General features: G+C 34.2%; 1 protein-coding gene and 2 pseudogenes across 1 annotated transcript; all 3 read left to right on the top strand.

The window, feature by feature from the left end:
* Positions 1–968: 968 nt before the first annotated feature.
* LOC120208360 lies at positions 969–2,935 on the top strand (annotated as a pseudogene).
* Positions 2,936–6,176: 3,241 nt separating this feature from the next.
* LOC120208347 lies at positions 6,177–7,728 on the top strand (annotated as a pseudogene).
* A 951-nt stretch (positions 7,729–8,679) lies between these two features.
* Positions 8,680–19,732, top strand: LOC120208475 (50S ribosomal protein L1, chloroplastic-like). The gene is made up of 4 exons (XM_039207755.1): positions 8,680–8,765; positions 19,000–19,136; positions 19,417–19,544; positions 19,685–19,732. Exons 1-4 carry the CDS (start codon positions 8,680–8,682, stop codon positions 19,730–19,732), a joined length of 399 nt encoding a protein of 132 aa, XP_039063686.1.
* The last annotated feature ends 4,309 nt before the right edge of the window (positions 19,733–24,041 follow it).

Here is a 24,041-nt window from a genome sequence, read left to right as displayed (position 1 = left end):
CTATGTACCTAAATTTTTTCGGTCAATCTAGGTGTCTAACATTACAAATATTAACACTTTAGGTGTTAACAAACGTTAAATTCCATCGTTAAGTGACATGTGTCACGTTTAGGTAATTTTTAAAATTTTATTTAAAATAAAAAACATAAAATTATACTTTTCTTAGAGAAACACCTAAATTTTTAAAAAATTTAAAAATCTCCCCAAGCTTTGAAAACTCTAAATCTAATCCTTATAGCCACGCCAACAGCCATCCTTGTCGTTGATCAAACCTCCATCCGAGCGTGCTTTCGTTGGCTACTAGTTATCCGACAGCAAGGATGACCATCTTGACTCAACGTAGCTAAATCGCGAAGCTCCACCATCGCCCAAAATTGCGACTCCACTCGACCTCAGCAACCATCTCAATAGCAAAGATGATGATGTCCGAGAGATGGTAGGGAAGGCGACAGTGGTTGTGACAGGAAAGGGATGTAAGCTTAGGGTTAATTTTTTTTTTGTAATTTTAGATAAATAAAGATTTTTTTATAAATAATAATTTTTTTAAAGTTTTTAAATAAATTTTTTGAAAGTATCAAAACACGACACGTGTCATTTAATGAAAATTTTCAACAACGGTTGCGATCCAAACACCTAAAATTATAAATTAAACACCTAAATTGACTGAAAAAATTTATATACACATTAAAAAGTGATACTATAATTTAAATATTTTTTATATTAAATTTGGGAAAAACCTTTTTTATTAATATAAATAATTATGTTCTAATTTTTTTTTATGAGTAGCTGAAGAGTTCTGAACACCTGAACTTAGGGTATGGACTTGAAGAAAAATCAATGATACAAAATGTTACGTAGCTCGATTCACAACCTTTTCCTTTTAAGAAACAGGCACGATACCTTTCCATTCCTTTGTAAAATAAACATAAAACCAAATCAAATAGCAGACAACCGGAGGTTGGGAAATCACTGTCAATTAGCAAATTTTAACCTTCTCCTTCCATCCAATAGAATTACATTACTTAGTTGGAGAGGCAGTTGGCTCCAACTACTCCCCCTAGGAAACATCTTTTGTTCTTTGTTCTCTCTTTGTTTTTGTTTATTCACAATAGTCTCACTTCGTCTTCTTCCTTGGATTCAAATTTCCACGCTCCAATCAACCTTGGCACCATGAAGGGTAAGTATGCCCTTTTTCCATTTTCCCTCTTTTGCACTTTTCTGGGTTCTCTTCGGAATAGAAAAATGAATGGTTAGAAATCGTTTTCATCACTCTGACCTGATAAGTTTCGTTTCAAGTTATGCTACTTGTTTTTGTTCCCTTTGCTCATGAGCAGATTCCGCGCCTTTATTACTGGGCTTTGTTTTTCCCCTGCTGCTTCGCGATTAGATGATTCTTTGGAAATAAACGTTTTTGCTTTTAGTTTTATGTTTGCTTACTGTACTGTTTTCAGATTCTTATTGAAATTTGTTGATTAAAGTTTTTAAGATAACTATGTCTGAGAAGGTTTTTAGATTTCTGATTAAATTTTCACTTTTCACAACGAATTTTTTGGATTGTTTGTTTACACTTTGAGTTATATTCAATTACAGATGATCGAGAACCGTTTTGAACATGGATGAAAATTTAGTGTATCAATCACCATTTCTTAAACTCAGGCGCTGGCAATGGTGGCTTCTGTTGGCCGTCAATATTTGTTCATTGTTGTAGGCCAAGCTGCTGCAGTTCTTATGGGGAGATATTATTATGTTCAAGGTGGAAATAGTGAATGGATGGCTACTATTGTGCAAACTGCTGGATTTCCAATCCTTTTCATCCCTTTATTTCTTCTTCATCCATCTCAGAAACTCGAAACTTCGGCTTCACCTTCCATCAAAGTTGTTGCTTTGATCTATGTTGTTCTTGGATTGCTTGTAGCTGGTGACAATATGTTGTACTCCGTTGGGCTGTTGTACCTGTCAGCCTCCACTTATTCCCTCATTTGTTCCACCCAGTTAGCTTTCAATGCGGTGTTTTCCTACTTCCTTAATTCGCAGAAGATGACTGCTTTAATTCTTAACTCCGTGGGAATCCTCGTTGTCGGCCGCTCTGATTGCGGTGAATGAAGATTCGGAAATACCGTCAGGGGTTTCGAAGGGGAAGTATCTCCTCGGCTTCCTATGCACCCTAGGAGCTTCAGCTGTTTACTCCCTTTCACTCTCCCTTATGCAACTTTCATTTGATAAGGTGTTGAGGAAGGAAACATTTAGTGTGGTATTGGAGATGCAGATTTACACGTCGCTCGTGGCGACCTGTGTTTCGACCGCGGGTCTGTTTGCGAGCGGGAGTGGAAGGGGTTGCAGCAAGAGATGGATGGCTTCGACAGCGGCAGAGTTTCATATGTGCTGACTTTGGTTTGGACGGCCGTAAGTTGGCAAGTATGCGCCATCGGTGTGGTGGGGCTGATTTTCACAGTGTCGTCGTTATTCTCCAACATAATCAGCACCGTGTCGTTGGTGACCACACCTCTAGCTGCTCTGATAGTTTTCCATGACAAGATGAGTGCGGTGAAGGTAATTGCGATACTCATGGCACTATGTGGTTTTTGCTCTTACATTTATCAAAATTATCTAGATGATGCAAACGAAAGGAACATGGGATCACACTCACATACTGATGATATCGAGGAACCCCATCATGTACAGTAAACACAAACAACTGTCTGCCATGGAACATGGATTTGGTAGTCTTTTATCACTTACATTCTTCTGATTTTAGCAGAAAATGAAAAGAACATACTGTAATTGTTACCTGGAAAGTCAAATCTCTGTTTTCGTTTTAGTCCTAAACACGAGATTGTCATCAGCCTTTGTAGTGGCAGGGTAGACTTGTTCGGTGTGAAATTATGTAATTATGTTTCTGGTTCAATTAACAGTTAACGGACTAGTTTATCTATAACGAAACTAAAATCGAAACCGAAACCGAAATCGAATAAGAATAGGACTCGAGCTTTGTTTTTATTGAGGTGCTAGTAATTATTCAACCTACTGAATAGGGACGGATTTAGAAATTTATAAATGGAGTCTAAAATTTTAATTTTTTTCTCTTAAAAATAATGGGGGGTAAAAAAAATTCTTTTAATTTTTTTAACATATTATACTAAATTTCATTTTTTTTCCTAAATAATAGGATGTACGAAGGGGATTTAGTGCATCCAGTGAACCAACCCTCGCTGGACTATATACGTTTATCACTGTGCATATGAAGTTATTTTAGAAAATGTTTTAACGAAGGATGTGAATTTATGCGAAGAAAATTAAAGAAAAGAGGAAGTCAGATTCGTATTTAATAAGTTGAGCGCTGGCAATGCCGTTGATAATAATTCAGATGGAAATTTGTAATTTCGAGGGTGGGGAGCACATGGAAATCGTCGGATGATATTTTCAACACACTCATTAAATTACAACAATTAGGGAAACTATTTATTTATTTTTGTGATTTTTTATTTACAGTTAATCGTAATAATTAATAAATAGAATTTTACAAACTATGCGTAATAGAGCATTCTTCCATCTAAGGCTGTGTTCTCTTTTAATTGAAAAAAAAATGCAATTTCAAATTTTATTTATGGAATTCTCGTCTCTTTTATAAGTAATACCAAGAGTGAGAAGCATCTGTACAGCATACATTTCCCTCTCATTTTACATATTGATCACTGTCTCTCAATGTTTGTACTAGTATTTTAATGATCACTGTCTCTCAAATGTCACGGTTAGAGTTGGCTCTACCAAAATCAGCAATCTTCTTGGACCTATTTGCACAAAATCCTGCCGCAGTGGCCAAGTGGCTTCACCGGCGGCCTACTTTCGCTTGTATACGTCATCTCAGGCGACAATCCGCTCTTTTGGTTCCACTGCCGGTTCGGACTCGCCCTCACCAGCGGGCTCAAGCAAAACGCCATTCCCGACTTGTTCCTCCTCCAGATTCTAGCTCTACTACCTGCCGTCGGTGTCCTTTTCCACCGCGGGGAAACCTCCGGAGAGCTTCCCGGTGGCGATCGATCACACTCTCCTCCCGAACTCGTTTGGATCACAGGCGACATTCCTCGATCCATGCAAGATTTCTGATCACTACGGCCGAATTGGCTACAATATTCTACACGAGATGTCCTTGAAGGTTGCTGTTTCTTCGACCGGCTGTAAAAATCGCCGAGAACCAAGACGGGAAGATGACGAGGAGGAGGATTGCTCATTGCACGGCTCCCGCTGATGGTAAACCCTGGGATCCGAATTAATCCCTCGGATCTCGTGCCGAACAGACTCGAAAGGAGAGAGAACCTGAGGAGTAGTGTTGAATCGCTGGTGGTTGATCCACGTTGAACCGTCACCGTCAGATTTCCGCCGGCTAACGTAAGGAGAAACAGACCGAGGGAAAAACAGTGGCGGTGGCTCATGCTTCCGACGATCCTCGGCTATGGCAGCACGATGGAGTTTAGTTTGGGCGGCGACGAGGGAGGAGACGCTCCGAAGACAGGTGGCGCAGACGCCGACGCCGCTACTTAAATCGGTAAGATGTTTCCTGCACCTCATTTACTGGCTGAGGCAGTGCTTGAAATGAGTCCACGCTGTGTATTTACTCTCTCATTTATGGATGGCAACACATTTGTTAAACCCGACACACAGCACAAACTTTGTGCAGCTTAAAAACTGCCACCGAATCACTTTTTTAAACTTGGATTTATTTCAGCAATGCTGACCTGTTCTATGTACCCATTTTGTCTAATCCTATTTAATTAGGCAGAACGTAATTATTAGCTAATCCGTTATTTGACCATAAGATTTCCTGCCTATTTTTTTTGCCTTTCCCTTCTAAATCATATAGATTTGGTCAGATCTTAGATTTCGTCCTACTAAATCAGATAAATTTGCATAGTTCTTGTCCATACACCATGATTAATTCTAGGATTTATGGTTATAAGATATAAATTACTTGAACTCTAATAAGCGAAACTATTGATTCGGAGGTATCTCAAGGGACGAAGAATTGATTGCTTCGGAAGACATCCTCCGGGGGTATAACATATGTCATGTCCACAACCATTTGAAGACGAGCTGAAGTCTAGCTCATCGGGAACTACTGTGTTTTTAATCTTAATCTAGTGTATAAAGGTGAATATACTTTGGAACCATTATCGCACTTGAGCAATTGATTCTCTCTTTTCTTGTTGATTTTTATTGTTTTTGATAGATTAATGTTATGCTGCGGTTGATTTTCATCGTATTTTATTGATTTGAGACTATTAGAAATTAGGGTTCAAATAGAAAGGAAGATTTTAGTGAAGGATCAGGCAATGGATCGAAACTAGAGAAATCTGATAGTGTTCATGTTAAGTTTTGAAATGTACATTGATATATTTTTGTAGCATATTATGCTTACTGAATAATGAATGAAATTTGAGCCTAATGATTTAAAGAGCTGGGTCTGGGTGTGTGACCTACAATATTGGGAAATCTCGTGAATTCTCATCTCTTGTTTCGTGTGCTTCGGGGCACAATGAAAACTCAGTTTGATCCCTTTCCTAGTGGCCATGGATGGATCGAGGGGTGCTGGTGCGGTTGCATCTTTTAATATTTTCAAATTATCTTATATTTTAGATTTTTTTAATTATATACACTTCATAAAATATTTAATATAACTTCTTAAGTTCGTATTCCTAGTGGCCACGCATAAAGCAGCAAATAAAAGGAGCATTAAGATTAACACCGCCACCCCTACTAATAAACATCATTACAATATGGTTCGGTGCCCACTTCTAAATCAACACGAACTCAAAAGGCATTGTGATTTTGGTCCATGCAAGGAGTAACTAACTACAACCAGAACAGAATCAGTGCAGTGAGAGAATCAAACCTCATAGAAAAAGTTGTTGTTCTGAATGAATTAAAAGCTGCAAATTGTTACACATTTCATGGCTTAATTGACGGCTTCAAAATTTCCTTGGGATTCCAATTTGGTGGGGCTTTGTCTCCATGTTCATATCATCATCACCAAGCCCCCAGCGTCTACGCTTAGCTGATGCCATTGCCACTTCATATCTTCCCAAAGCCCTTTCCTTTTGTCACCAATATAGTTAAAAAAAGAAACTTTTTTGTCTTCGATCTTTGGTGCATTGGTAGCCATGGGTTGAAATGATAAATTTTTTGACTAATTGATTCATATCTCCCGTGTACCCTGTCAAAAATCAAAATTCCAATTTCACAATACCTTGAAAGAAAGGAACTTTTTTCCCCTTGATGGGTTACCTTTCTTGCAAAGCAGACTCAGCAGTGTCCATAATCTCCACCGCCAAAACAACCGCCCATAATCTTCCAAAGCTGTTTCCGACAAGCTGGAAAAACCCATCAAATTCCAAGAGTTTGATTATTCTGACCTTGAAGCAGCCACCAATGGGTTCTCCGACCAAAGGCTTCTAGGCAAAGGCAGCCACGGGTCTGTCTACAAGGCTGTTCTCAAAATCTTGTCGAAGATTCAAAGTCCCGGCTTAGTGAATCTTCTTGGCTTTAGTAGTGACGCTAAAGATCGTTTGTTGGTTGTTGAATTTATGAGTAATGGCACGTTTTATGATGTTCTTCACTCTAACTCTTCTTCAAGGCCTTTGAATTGGGATCGAAAAATTCGATTGGCCTTACAAGTTGCCAAAGCCTTGGAGACGCTTCATTTACAAAACCCCCCAATTATCCATAGAGATGTTAAGCCATCAAATGTGTTAATCGACAGGAATTTCAATGCAATATTTGGTGATTTTGGATTGGCACTTAGTTGTGGTGTTGGTGATTATAGGCTTAGATCAACCCCTCCAGCTGGAACCATGGTCTATCTTGATCCATGTTATCTGACCCCAGATAATACGAGTACAAAAGCGGTTGTTTTTAGTTTTGGGATCTTGTTGTTAGAGATTATTAGTGGTAGAAAAGCTATTGATGTTGCACATTCACCTCCTTCCATTGTGGATTGGGCAATTCCTCTCGTGAAGAAAGGGAAGATTGTTGCGGGGATCGCGCCTCCTGTGGATCCTATTGTTAGGAAGCAGTTGGCTTTCATAGCAGCTATCGGAAGGCTATGAAAGAGGTGGTCGGTTGGTTAACCGGGTTGAGCAAATTGGTTCCTTTACATCTGTGGAATGGTTGTAACAATCCATGTATGATGGTGGAGACAATGGGGCGTCCTGTTGAGTTTAGAAACGCCGAGGATGGAGAATTTGGTAGGCAAACCGTGAGGGACTCGCCGAGAGTCTATTCCGAATTGGGCTTCAGTAGCAACTTGATGGAACTATTGAGCATGAGCGTGAATGGTACAGAGGGAGAGTGTGAAACTAACATAGTTGAAAAGCCTGCAGTTGGATCAAGATCAGAGAGCAGAGTTTCGAGTCATAGGTTTCGTAGCAATTGATATGTCGAAGAGAAGAATGTTGATTTTGGTTTCAGGCAAAGGTGATCCATTTTCTCGTTTATCGGGCTGCAGATGACATTCGGTTTCTGCCATGAACATTGAAATGGTTGGCAATGGAGCAAGTTGAGGCTTCCAAGTCCCACTTCATGAGTATCTCAATTGTGGGTAACTTGTTTTTCATAGGTTCTTTGAATTGTTAACGTGGTGTTCATGTTCACATGTAGATCAGGACCTGGCTAATGTTCATTTCCTAGGCTGTTAGTCATGTAATTTGAACCTGCTTTCACAATAACTGATTAATGGATTTCATTTCAATCGCGCCAAAGAAAGATTTGGTTCTCCTGGAAATCTGATTTCATCTTCAAGCCTTCCTCCAATAATTGAATCAGATGAGAGGGGGCTGCTTTGATTTGCTTTCATTTTTTTGTAGAGTAGGGAGCAGAGATGGATCACTTTTCTCATGTTGATATTGTCTTAATCTCATTTCTGGAAATCCGTAGACATTATTGCTACTTTATCATAGCAATGGCGGGTTTTTTTGTAAATACATCTTCTCATGTCCAAACTTGGAAAACATTCAAGTCAATGAAGATGAATCGAAGATTAAAAGAACACCTTCCATTGCTGTCAATTAAATGCAATCGTTCATTCCAATTGAATGGTACAGTTCATGAAGAGTGACTGAAAATACCCATCAAACCAAATTGCTTCTAGGCATTGAAATAGCTGCTTGTACCACACCGTCATCGTCCCCGACGCTAACGTACGCTGCTTCCGCAGTACAAACGCAAGACCTTACTCCTTCCACCCTATCCTTCAACACGCCCACCTTTTCTCTTTGCCCACTTGTTCTGAACACTTCCAGACCCAGAAAGTCCCTCCTCGATTGGAGAAATCCATGTCACCAAAGAGATTCCAACCATGTTGTGGCTGCCATGGCTGATACCGCCACTGTTTCCCCGCCTAAACCCAAGAAAGGAATAGCTTTTTTGCCTCTTAAGATGGATAGAGTATGTGGGTTTTAGAGTTCACTCCTTTCCCCCCTTTATTGGGTCCATTCTTCACAAGCGTGTATCAGATATGGCTGTAATGTTATTGGGTTCATAACTGCAGATTAGATCCAAGAGATTCTTGGAAATTCAAAAGTTAAGGGAAACTGAGAAAGAGTACGACGTAAACACAGCCATATCTTTGTTAAAAGAAATGGCTACTTCAAATTTTGTGGTGACAGCTGAAGCCATGGCAGCCACAACATGGTTGGAATCTCTTTGGTGACATGGATTTCTCCAATCGAGGAGGGACTTTCTGGGTCTGGAAGTGTTCAGAACAAGTGGTTCAAGTATGATTATTTTTTCTATATTATAACCATGGATGATATTTTAATTGTTAATCCCTTTATTGATGTACTTTACTGGAAAATGTTGTTTTGAAATTGAAATGAGTGTTAAGTGTGGACTATGATTATTTTGAAAGTTTGAAAAGATTAGTGATTTCAGTACAACAATTATATAGTTGGTGTACTTAAATGTAATTATGTTTTTGTAAAAGCATTTGAATGAGAATATATTTTAATGTTGGAATTATGAGTATTAAGAATTTAAGTGGTAAAATGGTGAAGGACCATTTTGGGTAAATTGGAAAAGTTGGTTCCAATGTTATAGTAATTATTAAGTATTGAGTATTTTGATAGAAAATGAGTTCAAGTATATTTTGGAGTTATTTTGGAATGTGTTTATGTTAGTACAATACTAACATATGTAATTGTTATGAATTGTGATTTATACAGATTATGATTGATTTGCGATTGAAGCAAGTCAAATATAAAAAGGGTTTATTGTGGAACATAGTGAGGCTCATATTTTGAAAGATATAAAGTGTCAAGGTGAGTGCAATACATGCATGACATTATACATGGATGTTTTATGCATCATCAGGAAGACTTGCGATAAGTCGACCTTGTTTATGTTGACATGATATTTATGTCATTTATCATATATTTGATATATTCTAAATATGTCAAAGGTTGAAAATAAAATGCATTGATCACTGATTTTTGCATAAGATATTTATCATGAATGTTATTTCGGGTATGAACTGCCCAATGTTAAATATTGATAATATACTTTGCCATGGATGGATCAAATAAAATAGATTGTACGCCCAAGTAAGTCATTGAGGGACATGGTATAGTTAGCATGCCATAGAGTCCAGCAGCAGGCTGCATATTCGGGAATACACTAAAGGATACCTAGTGTATATGGTGGGCACGACCTTATGTGTCATATTCGAGACTGTACTTAAGGATACCTAGTACAGATGGTGGACACGACCTTATGTGTCATACCCGGGATAGCACTACGGTGCTTATAATTGACTCGTGTACCCAGGGTCCTCAGGGTTGTATATTGGGCTATATTCTATGGTATATGGTTATGGAATAATGGCAAGTGTATTGGTAAAATAAGCTTACGAGCTTATGGTACAAATGGTAAGTATTTTGGTAAAATAAGCTTACAAGCTTATGGTTAATAAATGGTAAAATATTGATTATGCAAATAAAATGATTTTATGGCATTTTGAATTTGTCATTGAAATTCATGCATGGTTCGTATTGCACTGTATATTGTTTTAAATTGCCTCATTAAGTTTATACTTAGCGTGTGATGATTTTCACTTGTAGGTAAGAAGTAAAGAATAAGAATAAAGAGTCCAGAACGACATCAAGCATCGAGAGGTATATTTCAACATCAGTAAGACATCTTATGATGGAATTTGATTTAGATAGCGGCATGTAATTTGATAATGTTAAATTTGTTTTGTTGAATTAATTTTGAAAACAATTGGTAACTTGATAGTGATGAAAGGTTAATTTTTATGAGTTTTATATGTAATTTTCGGAAGTTACTGTAGTAGTCACTGTAGCAGTGCATCGATGCACAATCACTGTAGCAGTGCATCGGTACACTGTTCACGGTACTGTTCACTATCCATAAAAAAAATCTTTTGAATTAAATTTGCTATAACAAAATATAAATTATATGATATGATATTTTTATAATATAAGTTACCATTTTAAGGAAATATATTTCAAATTAAAAGTTTAAATGGAAATGGTTTTTGAAATTCGGGTGACATCTATAATCTGTATAAGTATAATTATACGGATTATGGGTGTTACATTTATTGGCATCATAGCTACAGGTTTAGCCGATTCTAGGACTAAACCGAAGTTGTTTTGAATTAAAAAGTGTATACATGCCACTAGGATGTCAAAAGTTACTGATAGTTGTATATATAATGTGATGATGCTTATTGGGAGTAAAGTTATTCTTTACTATTGTATGATGATTCTGACTATGTTCAGATGTTGGAATTAAAGAAAAAGGTAAGAAAGTCGAAAATGTTGAAAAGAAGGTCGAGATGGAAATCGCCAAAAAGGGACCTACATGACTTATGTAAAACACCTTAGAATGGTAGATGTTGTAAGGGATTTTCTCCAGTTTGTGGAAGAAATGCCCAGTTTTGAACAAAGATTTTGAATTGGAAAAATTGATTAAAAAGTTTGAACGACTTACAAGAAAAGTCGAATCGGATAAGGATTTAGAGGAGATTACTAAATCTAGTGATGATTTTGAGGTCTCTCCAGGTAAGCTTAAATAAGTGAGAAATATTTAAGCTAAGCATTAAATTGTTTAAAGCATTGTTGATTTGAGTAAGAGCAATTGAGTAAGCGGTAAATATGATTTCCGCTAAAAGTTTAAAGAAAGTTGAATTATTAGTGAATCAAATGGTTATGAGTTGGTTTGAGAATAGATATCAAGTCCATAAAATTGGATAGAGTTACCTTGTGAAGGTAAATATGCGAAAATGGGTTGTCTAACCATTTCATGCTGCAATGAATTATTGTATAGATTGAGATGGATTCTCAAGAACTTGAAAAGTGTCAAGTTCATAATGATAAGAAAAAGAGTAAATTTGTTTACTAGTGTGATTTTAGCATTAAGTGCTATGAAGTTATTGCTACAAATTGTCAAATTTTCTTATTGAACGATGTGAACATTGACACTTTCATTGGAGATGGAAAATGTTTTAATTATTCAAGAATAATTTCTATGGATCTGGATAAGTTATACAGATTTCCTTAAGAATGAAATAAGAAATTCCAAAGTAGAAATATTCAATTCTACTTGATATCGAGTGATATTATAGCGGAAGACCCATAGGTCACGGTCATGATACAAGGGTTAGAAGGACAAATAGTAAATGCCCGATAAAGATTCAGGAGCTTATGTTATTGATGAATATGATGGGATTATCATTAACGAGTTTAAGATCATTTTGATCATGAGTTGGTTGTCTCTGCTTTAAGGTTGGGTTAATGGTCGCAAGAAGCGAATAATTTAGAAAAAAAATGAGGAGAAATAAAAAATTTTAATGATTGATGAAAAAGTGAAATCATCACTAACATGATATCATCAATGGTTGCGATTAAGAGGATGTAAAAAAATATGCATAGCATTTGTAGCTAAAGTGATAGATACTTAAGTATCTGAAGTAAGATCATATGATATTTCCATAACTCGGGAATTTCCATATGTCTTTTTAGATTTATTAATTAGGTTACTTCCAGATTGAGAGGTGGAATTCAATATTAATGGTTATCAAGGCATTGATCTTGTATTTATGGGTTCGTATCGACTGGTTGCGATTGAGTTAAGAGAATAAAAAATCAATTGCAAGAGCTGCTAAATCGAGGATTCTTTAGACTGAGTATTATACCTTGGGTAAAACCGGTATTGTTTATAAAAAAATGGATATGTGCGATTATGCATAAATTATAGATAGTTAAACAGAGTAACTATCAAGAACAAATATCATATTTTGAGGATTGATGACTTGTTTGATCAGCTTAGAAGGAGCAACAATGTTTTCTAAAATTGATATTCGAATGGGATATCACCAGTTAAATTTTTAAGAGGAAGATGTTCCAAAGATAGTTTTGAGGAAACGGTATAGACACTACGAGTTTGTAGTAATGCTGTTTGGTTTGAAAAATGGTCTGATAACATTCATGGATTTGATGAATCGAGTATTTCAATTTTTATTGGATTAATTTGAGGTGGTATGTATTGATGACATTCGGGTATACTCGAATACAAAGATAGAGCATAATGTTCATATTCGTATTGTGCTCGAGATACTTAAGGGTAAAAAAAAGTTATATGCCAAAATGCCAAAGTGTGAGTTTTGGCTATCAGAAGTTGCTTTTCTTGGTTATGTTGTCTCCTCAGAAGGTATAAAAAAAATTCAACCAATATTGGAGTGAAAACCTCCAAAGAATGTTCAGAGGTCCGAAGTTTTGGGACTTGCTGGTTATTATCAAAGATTTGTGAAAAACTTTTCGATGGTTGCTTCTCCTTTGACCAAGCTCTTGAGAAAGGATGTTTCATCTACTTGGACTGAGAAATGTCAAGAGAGTTTTAAAACTCTAAAGAAGATTTTAAACGGAAGCACCAGTGCTGGTACAACCAGAATCGGACAAATAGTATGTGGAGTATAGTGATACATCTCATAATGGTTTGGGTTGTGTACTTATGCAAAAAGGTAAGGTGGTAGCCTATGTTTTTCGACAGTTAAAGATGCATGAGAAGAATTATCCTACTCATGATTTTGAGTTAGCAGCGGTAGTTTTTGCTAAGATTTGGCGTCATTATTTGTATGGTGAAAGATGCACATAGTTGGAAAACTTTTGCAGCGTTGCGAGCCATAGATGTGCGACTATTGTTGAAAGAAAATGGCGCACTATTGGATGAATTGAAAGTAAAACCGATGTTTTTATATCGGATAATAGAGCTACAAAAGAAAGATAGCAGATACTTGGAAAAGATTTCACTAGTGGAAAAAATGAGACTAAAGACGTTGAAATCAAATTAGATGGATGTCTGATTATCGAGGAAGAACCCGTATTCCACATAATGATGAATTGAAGAAAGATATTCTTTCTCAGGTATATTATTGTTCACTGACTATGTATACAGGTGGGAACAAAATGTATCGGGATGTAAAGAGTCATTTTGATGGCTGGGTATGAAAAGAAACACTATTAAGTTTGTTGCTACATGTTTGACATGTCAACAAGTAAAAGCTGAGCATAAAGTGCTTTCGTAATTGTTACAACTGATTTCTATTCTAGAGTGAAAATAGTAAAGAGTCGCTATGGATATTGTTATTGGACTTTGACATCAAATAAAAAGGATTCTATTTGGTAATATTGACTGGTTAAATAAATTGGCACATTTCATTTCGATGCAAATGGACTATGCATTGGATAAATATATAGAGTTATATATCAAGGAGATAGTTCAATTACAAGGAGTATCAATATCCATTATATCAGACAGGGATCCAAAGTGCAGTTTAAAGATTTTGGAAATATTTGCATAAAGTTTTGGATACTTGATTGAATTTTAGTACGACCTTTCATCCATAGACAGATGGTAAGTCAGAAAGTACTATTCAGATATTCAAAAAAATATGTTGAGTGCATGAGTGATTGATTCTAAGGAATCATGGGAAAAGAAAAGTATTTGATTTTAGTAGAATTTATCTACAATAACAACTACTAATTGAGTAACAAGATGGCCCCATATGAAGCTTGACATGGGAGAAAATGTCGAACACCATTAAATTGGTTCAAGTTAAAATATCAAAATCTTGTTGGCCTAGATTTTTATTGAAATGGGTTGAGGATAAAGTAAAGATTATCTTAAGATGATATTTGATTGGCAAAAGTCTTATGTAGCCTTGAAGTGAAAGAGATTGAATTCCATGAAGGTGATAAAGTTTTTCTTAAGGTATCGCCTTGGAAAAAAAAATTTGTGCCCAAAAACAAAGGAAAAATAAGTCTAAGATTTATTGAACCTTATGAGATATTAAAAAGAGTTAGACTGATGGCTTATCAGTTAAGATTAATTATGGAGGTAATTGAGATCCAGAGTTAGACAAAGTACACAATGTTTTTCATGTGTCGATGCTTAGAAAGTATCGAATGAATCTTTCACATGTCATTGCATCAGAGGAAATTAAGATCCGACCAGATTTGACTTATAAAGAAGAACCAGTTCGGATATTAGCTCGAGAAATCAAAGAACTGCATAACATGATGATTTCTCTAGTCAAAGTGATTTAGTAAAATCATAATGTTGAGGTCGTTACTTGGGAAAGAGAGGATAATATGAAGAAATAATATCTAAACATCTTCATATCATGTTGAAGTTTTGGATTATACAGGTTCAAAATCTAATGATTTGCATGATCTTTACAAAATTCCCAAAGTAAAGAGGAAAAATCGGAATTCAAGAAGTTGGCAGAAGAGGTTTTCGCATAAGGCGAAAGTATGTTTTACCAGTTCGTATAACCCTAAATTAGGGTTACGAATTTACAATGGAAAGTGTAATCCTTATAAAAGGGGAGTTACGGTTTTCATAGAAAGTTTTAAAATTCGAGGACGAATTTTCTTAAGCAGGGGAGAATGTAGACAATGATCAAAATGAAAATTTTGAAAGTTTGTTGGTCAAAGTAGAAAATTGGGAAAAGTTTAGGGAATTAAGTGATAATTTCCCAAAAATAATTTTATTCCATAAATAGATGGTTTACTCTTGAGAATGGAGTTTTTATAGAAATCATATTTTTTGGATTTGGAATTTTAGTAAAGAAAAATTAGAAAGGGTTAAAGCCGGTAAGGAAATCGGTATTTCAGATGAAATTGGAATTTTACAAAAATTTGAAGGATGCTATAAAATGGTTGGAAATATTATTTTAATATTTTGGATCAGAGAAATTTGGTTTGGAAATGTGCAATTTTTCAGATTTAACTGAAACAGTGGAATTTAGTGACTAAAACACATGTTTTGAAAATTTCATGGCATTTTCGTAAGTCAAAGTAAAATTAATTCATATTTGACTTTGTAATATGATAAGGATCAGATGGCTTGGTTTTATGGTGATTATGGAGTTTCATTAAGGGCAAAAATAGAAATTCTTATTTAACGGAATAAAAAAATTCCATTGTGATATTATTAAGCATGTGTTGGATCTATTATAGCATTAGAATATCAAATATGGTGGAGCATCTTCAGCTTCTTCTTCATCCAAGACCGACACCCCCAAGCTTGCAAGGTAGGTATTTTGTTTTGAATTTTGAAGCAATCTTGTTGAGAATTAGACTTTGGTGTGATTAGGAAAAATATTCTACGTTCAATTCTCTACGTTTTGACATGAATATTACTATGGTTTCATTTTCAAGTTCATCTTGAGTTGATGAAGGGGATTTTGATTCTTGTGTTTTAGGAGTTATGGAGAGTTAAGTGATTTTAAAGAATTGGTTGTAAGAATTGATGAAGAACCTAAGAATGAAGTTAAAGAAAACAGTTTGGATTTTTACTATGGCAGTAGGTTCAAAAATTCACCATAAATTATATAAAAATAATTTCGAGGTTATTTTTATATATTTGTGTTCATATATCGATCTAGTTTCGTTTAAAACAAACGGGGATCAATTTCAATGTGTATAAAAAAAAGATATGGATTTTTAACCAAGGAAAGGTCAGAAAAATCGGACAGCAGATTCTGCAAAACAGATTCTGTTGGTCAAATTTGAAAATTCACCATAAATTGTACATAATGAATTAGAAGAAGTTATTTATATGGATAGATTCTTATTCGAGTCTAGTTTTCAACGGAAGAAACGGAATTAAAATTCCAGTCTTTATATAAATACAGAATACTGATTCTTTAAAGGTAGTACGAGTTGTCTGAATATGGAAAATTGATGGGTTGTTGTGTAGGAGTTATAATTAATGTACTTTGCTGGAAAATGCTGTTTTGGAATTGAAATGAGTGTTAAGTGTGAACTATGATTATTTTGTAAGTTTGAAAAGATTAGTGATTTAAGTACAACAATTGTATAGTTGGTGTACTTAAATGTAATTATACTTTTGTAAAAGCATTTGAATGGGAATATATTTTAATGCTGGAATTATGAGTATTAAGAATTTAAGTGGTAAAATGGTGAAGGACCATTTTGGGTAAATTGGAAAAGTTGGTTCCAATGTTATAGGAATTATTAAGTATTAAGTATTTTGATAGAAAATGAGTTCAAGTATATTTTGGAATGTGTTTATGTTAGTACAATACTAACATATGTAATTGTTATGAATTGTGATTTATACAGATTATGATTGATTTGCGATTGAAGCAAGTCAAGTATAAAAGGGGTTTATTGTGGAACATAGTGAGGTTCATATTTTGAAAGATATAAAGTGTCAAGGTGAGTGCAATACATGCATGACATTATACATGGATGTTTTATACATCATCAGGAAGACTTGCGATAAGTCGATCTTGTTTATGTTGACATGATATTTATGTCATTTATCATATATTTGATATATTCTAAATATGTCAAAGGTTGAAAATAAAATGCATTGATCACTGATTTTTGCATAAGATATTTATCATGAATGTTATTTCGGGTATGAACTACCCAATGTTAAATATTGATAATATACTTTGCCATGGATGGATCAAATAAAATAGACTGTACGCCTAAGTAAGTCATTGAGGGAGAGGGTATAGTTGGCATGCCATATAGTCCAACAACAGGCTGCATATTCGGGAATACACTAAAGGATACCTAGTGTATATGGTGGGCACGACCTTATGTGTCATATTCGGGACTGTACTTAAGGATACCTAGTACAGATGGTGGACACGACCTTATGTGTCATACTCGGGATAGCACTACGGTGCTTATAATCGACTCGTGTACCCAGGGTCCTCAGGGTTGTATATTGGGCTATTGTCTATGGTATATGGTTATGGAATAATGGCAAGTGTATTGGTAAAATAAGCTTACGAGCTTATGGTACAAATGGTAAGTATTTTGGTAAAATAAGCTTACAAGCTTATGGTTAATAAATGGTAAAATATTGATTATGCAAATAAAATGATTTTATGGCATTTTGAATTTGTCATTGAAATTCATGCATGATTCGTATTGCACTGTATATTGTTTTAAATTGCCTCACTAAGTTTATACTTAGCGTGTGATGATTTTCACGCGTTGGTAAGAAGCAAATAATAAGAATAAAGAGTCCAGAACGACATCAAGCATCGAGAGGTATATTTCAACATCAGTAAGACATCCTATGATGGAATTTGATTTAGATAGCGGCATGTAATTTGATAATGTTAAATTTGTTTTGTTGAATTAATTTGGAAAACAATTGGTAAATTGATAGTGATGAAAGGTTAATTTTTATGAGTTTTATATGTAATTTTCGGAAGTTACTGTAGTAGTCACTATAGCAGTGCATCGATGCACAAATATAATTCAAATTTTGGTGCATCGGTGCACTGTTCACGTCACTGTAGCAGTGCATCGGTACACTGTTCACTGTTCACGGGTATTGTTCATCACTGTTCAATGTTACTGTTTACTATCCATAAAAAAATCTTTTGAATTAAATTTGCTATAACAAAATATAAATTATATGATATGATATTTTTATAATATAAGTTACCATTTTAAGGAAATAAATTTCAAATTAAAAGTTTAAATGGAAATGGTTTTCGAAATTCATGTGACATCTATAATCTGTATAGGTATAATTATACGGATTATGGGTGTTACAGAACAAACTTTAAATTAACAAGACAAAACTTAAACAAATCTAAAAGTTTTCACAACCACAAAAATCTAATAACCCAAGCCAAATAAATTTAGTTCATGGCTGGATGCAAAAAGAAAACAAGATAAAGATTTCCTAACAACATGAATAAAAAAGAAATCAAGAAGAAGGTGTGTGCTCAGCTTTTCTCTCTCTCTCGTCCGCCACATTTTCTTGTGCATTCGGTTCTTGATTTATAGGAGAAGATTATGTCAAATTGATTGTTGATGAGGATGAGTTTTAGTTGGAATAAAAGAGAGAATAAATCTCTTTCATCTTTATCTTAAAACTCCTTGCAAATTTTACTTCCTTATCTCCTTAAAACTCTGCGTGGAATTCTAACTTTTTAGGGCTCTCCTTTTATTTGACGTGATTATGTTAATGAGGTGAATTTATCTATTCAGCATTATCATGCACAAATTAACACACACCAACAATATCTTTTCCACAAAAACCAACCAAAATACAATATCAAACTTAATGGTAAAGGAAACTATGAAATCATGCATGAAAGACTAATAATGCAACTAAAATGGACTCAAGTCTAATAATAATTATGAGTAAAAGGGTAAAAAATATAATACTTTTATACAGTTAACAAGAAGCGTCGTGATCAATAGCTGAGAGCAACAATTAGTTTTTTCTTCACTTTTCACCTTTGGTGTTAAAGTTATACTTGCATGGATTTAAATTGGGGCGCTGTCGGATTTTCGGTTGCGTTGAGTTTATAGCGATTATGGACATAATACATAATATGTGCTATTGCAGTCGTTACGAGTATGGTATATAATAACGGTTTTAGAAATACTGTTGATGCTGTATAATTGACCGCTATTCCGATAGTGACCGCTATACCTATAGTAAACCTCTATTTAAATCCCTCTTGGTATCCTACTTTTCTTCTCACCCTTTTCTTATTATTAAAGGTGAGTTTCCCCTAGGGAATTGGCTAACTTTTAAAGTGGCTGTTGTTACTCGAGGTATTTAGTAGTTTCTTTGCTTTGATGCATGGTATTAGTTGGCTACTGCTTTTCACTTGGTTTTCAATGGTAGTTGTTTCTGATAATGTCCAATTGTTGTAAGAGATTGAGTGGATTCTTAGCTTTCATACCAAGTTCAAAATTTTGATAGTGATAAATGCTAAAACTAAGGACTTTAGGCTGCTGATGATTGTTGAACATCTTATCTGGTTTGGGTTATCAATATAACTATTAGTTGCTTTTCTGGTTTGCGTTTCTTCCAAGTACGATGTCTTTACAGGCGAAAAGTTCGATAAAGCAATAACTGCCGGAGCTGATATTGTCGGTGGTGATGACTTGATTGAACAGATACAAAGAGGTTTCAGGGAATTTGACAAATTAATTGCTTCCCCAGATATGATGGTTAAGGTGTTGCTTTGCTGCTATTAATGGACACCTGATTCCACTAGTCAGCGATATCATTGTTTCATGGTCTTTCCCTTTGGTTCAAAATCGCTATAGTATTGTACTATGGGGTTTATTTTAGCATCTTCTTCCCTTCTGATTAGGTTGTTAGCCTTGGGAAGCTTCTATGTTTACTTTTTATCATGAAGTGAGCTTAGGCTGATTTTCTAGCACACTGGTATCAGTATGGGTAATACCCCAAATTTTGATTAGTGACTAAAATGTATGTTTTAAAAGTTTGGTGGCTAAAGTTAAAGTTTGTAAAAATTCAGGGACCAAAATATAATTTTTAAAAGTTATATATTTTAGCCCGTAAATGAACCGTTTGACCTAAAACAAGAATTTTCGTGAGAATTTTTGATACGAGATTTGTGTTAAAAACTATAAAGCGATAAAATTTGGTATAAAAATCGGATAATCGGATCGAGTCGGAATTTCACTAAAATTTGAAGGATGTTATTTAAGGGTTGAAAATGTTATTTCATATTTTAGATTTGTGAAATTTAGTTCATATTAGTGTATTTTTTTCAGATTTGTCCGAACAGTGGAATTTTAGTGACTAAAATACAATTTTCAAAAATTACATGGCCAAAGTAGAAAGTCAAAGCTAAATCGATTCATCTTTGACTATGAGATATTTTAATAGAAGATATTTTAATGGCAATTGGTAATTATCATGATTCATTAAAGGTGAAATTGGAATTTCTCATAAATTCAATTTTAAATTCAATTTTATTAGAATAGTGCCAAGTGTTTTAATTGATAATTACAAGAAAAATCAAATGAATTTTCAGCTACTTCTCCTTGCTTTGGCCGAACCTCCGTAGCCATTTAGGTAAGAATTTTTATTTTATTTTTAAGCTTATTCGATTAATTTTTGGATCAAGCTATTAGATAGAGAATTAATCTACATGAAATTCTCTATCATTTGGTATAAATATTACATGGTGATCATATTTATTTTAAGATATCGAAAATTAGGATTTATGTAGGGTTTATGGATTTTAAAGAATTGATGAAGGATTATTATGTTTTTCAGGTTGGAGATTAATTCTAAGGCATGTGTGATAATTAAAATGATATGTAGAAGCTTATACATCATTTGACCATATTAGGGTTTTTGTGAATGTTGAGATTTTGATGTAGTGTGAAGTTGTGATGATTAGAATAGCATGAATTTGATAAGGAAGTTGAATTCATGCTTGAAATTTAATGGAAATCAAGCCTTAGGGGTCTCAATATATTTGACCATAGGGGAATAAATTAGGGGAAACTATTAAAAAAATTCATAGGGTCTAGAATTGATATTAGAAGTGTTCTATGTGATTTAGAGATCAATTTGGAAGCTTGAAATATTAAAAAGGGTTATTTAGCAAGTTTTGGGAATTGTGGGATCTTAACGTGTAAATATGCTAATTAAGGAACTCAATGTTGATTTATAAAATTGAAATGCTGGAATTTTAAGTTATAATGTTGTTTGGAACCAAATTTTAAATTTGGTAAAATTTAGTAGTGGAATTCGAAAGGTCTTGATATTATAGGGACTTGTTTGTGAATTTTAAAATGTGTTGATATTATTTTGAACAATAACTTACAATGCTGATTTTTTAGTTTAAATATTGAGTTGGGATTTAATTACAAGTTTATAAAGATGGATGGTTGAATTCGAAAAGTCTAAGAAACTTTGGGATGAAATTTCAAGTTTGTGAACGTTAAAGTATTGATTTGAGGATCTTATTAAGATGTTGGATGTAACATCCCAAAATACGGGTTAGTGACTAAATTGTAAAACTTCAGAATTTGGTGATTAAAGTAGGATGATTGAATAGTTTAATGATTTATCTGGAAGGATTGTTAGTAATTAGTAAGTGAATTGAAGGGTAAAAGAGTCATTTGACCAATAAATAAATTAAAAGGTGATAAGGATGAGATATATACACGTGAGAAATGAGGGGGAGAGGAAACAAAGTTTCCAGAGTTCTCTTCATCCTTCTCATTTCTCTCCATCGTGAACCAAGCTAGAGCAAATGTGAGTTTTCTGATTAGTTGGTTATTTGTTAAATTAAAAGTTAAGTTTTGATCATTAGATGATAATTAAGCTTGCGGAAAGCTTAAGTTGTCTTATAATCAAAAGATGAAGAAGTTATAAGAGATTAAAGAAAATGGGTTTTTAAATGAATTTATGGAAAAGAGTTGATAAGTTGAATTTGAAGTTAAATTTGACTTGTCATCATGCTAATTAAGGAATATGAAGTGTTAGAACTGTATTTAGAACATATTGAAATTTGAGTATGATTCTTGAATTATATATGAGGGATAGGATTTTGAGGTTAAAGATGATTTTCATGGATATAAGTTGGTTTAAGTAATGATGGTTGGGTTTAATGACATGATAGGGGTTTAAAAAAGAAGAATTGAGTGAGGAATTGATGATTTTTCGGGCTTAAAATACAATTTCTGGGTTGTGTGCATCGATGCACATTCAATGTGTATCGATGCACTCTCAAATAAATGATCGAATGCAGTTAGTGCATCGATGCATAAAGAGCGCATTGATGCACCTACTTAAAATACAAACATCGAATGGGATTTATGCACCGATGCATAGATAGTGCATCGATGCACCCGTCAAGGGATGCATCGATACATGGTGTAGTGCATCGATGCATACCTTCATTAAAAGATAAAAATAGCTTTCTTTTTAGCCTAAGGAGTGATAGTTTAGAATATATCAATTAGTATACTGATATGTATCAATGTATTACTATGTAGATTTAGAACGTAATCTCGTTCTGGAACAATCGAAGGATTAGAATCGAGTCAAAACAAGGCTAAGGTGAGTGCATATCCTAGATGAAATGGAATTGAGATAAGACTTGCGATAAGTCTATCTCTTATCATTGAATTTATGATTTCATATTCATGTACACGCATATATATATATGTGTTAATGTTATAGTGATTCCATGCATTTTTCATTCATGATTAACGTGAAATTATATGAATGAATGCTATTATCATAGAATTCTTCCAGGTATGTGAAAAATAATGGAAATGATCATATGAAGTGACTTATGTGGTTATATGGACAGTGATGAAAGAGATGAAATGATAAATGTATTTATAATTAAGCCCATGTTATTTAATATGAGAGTTGTAGGTATAATTGGCATGCCAAGAGTCGAGGGATTATCAGTGGTCTTTCGGGACATAGTGGTTCTTCGGAACAATCAGTGGTCCTTCGGGACAAATATTCAGTGCCCCTTGAGGGAATTATACGAGCTGTGGTGACAGCATAGTGCACAACCTCTATGTACTCACATACCTTTGTTCTCAATAATGTACATGGGCAATTCAAAGATAAGTTAAAGCGGAATTAACATAAGAATATATGTTTTATATGTGCATGATACCATCATATATGTTATAGTGAAATAAAGATGTCATGATCAAATAGTAAAAATGCATGTTCATGAATGCATTGTTATATCTATATATTTATATTATGCCTCACTAAGTCTATGACTTAGCGTGTAAGTGATTTTTACGCGTAGGTACCAAGAATCAAGAAGAGTAGTAATAGAAGGGGCAATGACAGCATCACTAATAAAAGATCAGATCAGAAGTAATTGACAAAGTAGGTATTTTGGTTGTGTATAAAGTGTTGGCATGTAATAAGTTGTTAATTATGAATGCTCTGATCAATTTTTGTATTTTGTGGTCTCTTTTATGTAAATTAATGTATTTGGTTTTAATGAAAGTTTAAAATTTCCCTGTTTTCTTTAAGTGTCAAAGTTTGAAAAGTCAATGTGACACTTCAGACCCGTATCCGGGTCGGGTACGGGTTGGGGGTGTTACACTGGAAATTTTAGTAATTAAGGTGAAATGATCATAATGGTGAAGGGCTATTATGAAGTTAATAGAAAAGTTAAGGTGAATTTTAGAAAGAATTCATAATTTGTGGCGTGATCGTGGAATTGGAAAAAGTTGAATGGTTTACGATGACAATAAATATTTTTGAAATTGAACGAATATTTTTGAGAAGTTTGAAATTACGATGGAAATATGATTTAGTTTCGTATCGATTTAAGCATTGATTTTATTTCCATTGAATCCTATATTTAAGCTTAGATTATGTTAGTTCAATACTAACATATTATTTGAATATTTTATGTTATTATATGACATCGTCAGACAAAGATAAATCTAGTGATCCAAGTAACTTGAAAGGAAGAAAAAAGTGCGGGATTGAGAAGATTATCGTAGAAAATGTTCAATAGTGTGACAAAAGTGAGTGCATATTTAATTTGTGCTTATGTTAGTAAATGAACATTGACTTGCGATTAGCCAATGACGGAGTTATTATGGTAAAAAATGATTCCTAAATATTATGTGATTTGTGATTCATACATATAAGTTCATTTGATAAGCTAATAGAATTATGGAATAAGCTAAGTACGC

The sequence above is a fragment of the Hibiscus syriacus genome, unplaced genomic scaffold, assembly GCF_006381635.1.
Source record: "Hibiscus syriacus cultivar Baekdansim isolate YM2019G1 unplaced genomic scaffold, ASM638163v2 tig00016563_pilon, whole genome shotgun sequence".
NCBI lineage: Eukaryota > Viridiplantae > Streptophyta > Magnoliopsida > Malvales > Malvaceae > Hibiscus > Hibiscus syriacus.
Note: the sequence above shows the minus strand (reverse complement) of the source record. Positions and strands in the feature narration are given on the sequence as shown.

Bases quoted from the DNA above. Each gene is read 5' to 3' on its own strand.
- LOC120208475 (XM_039207755.1), top strand. From the start codon at position 8,680: ATGGTTGGAATCTCTTTGGTGACATGGATTTCTCCAATCGAGGAGGGA. The intron at 8,766-18,999 runs GTATGATTATTT...CTATTCCGATAG, and splicing joins GTTCAGAACAAGTGGTTCAA to TGACCGCTATACCTATAGTA. The intron at 19,545-19,684 runs GTGTTGCTTTGC...CCTTCTGATTAG, and splicing joins CCCCAGATATGATGGTTAAG to GTTGTTAGCCTTGGGAAGCT.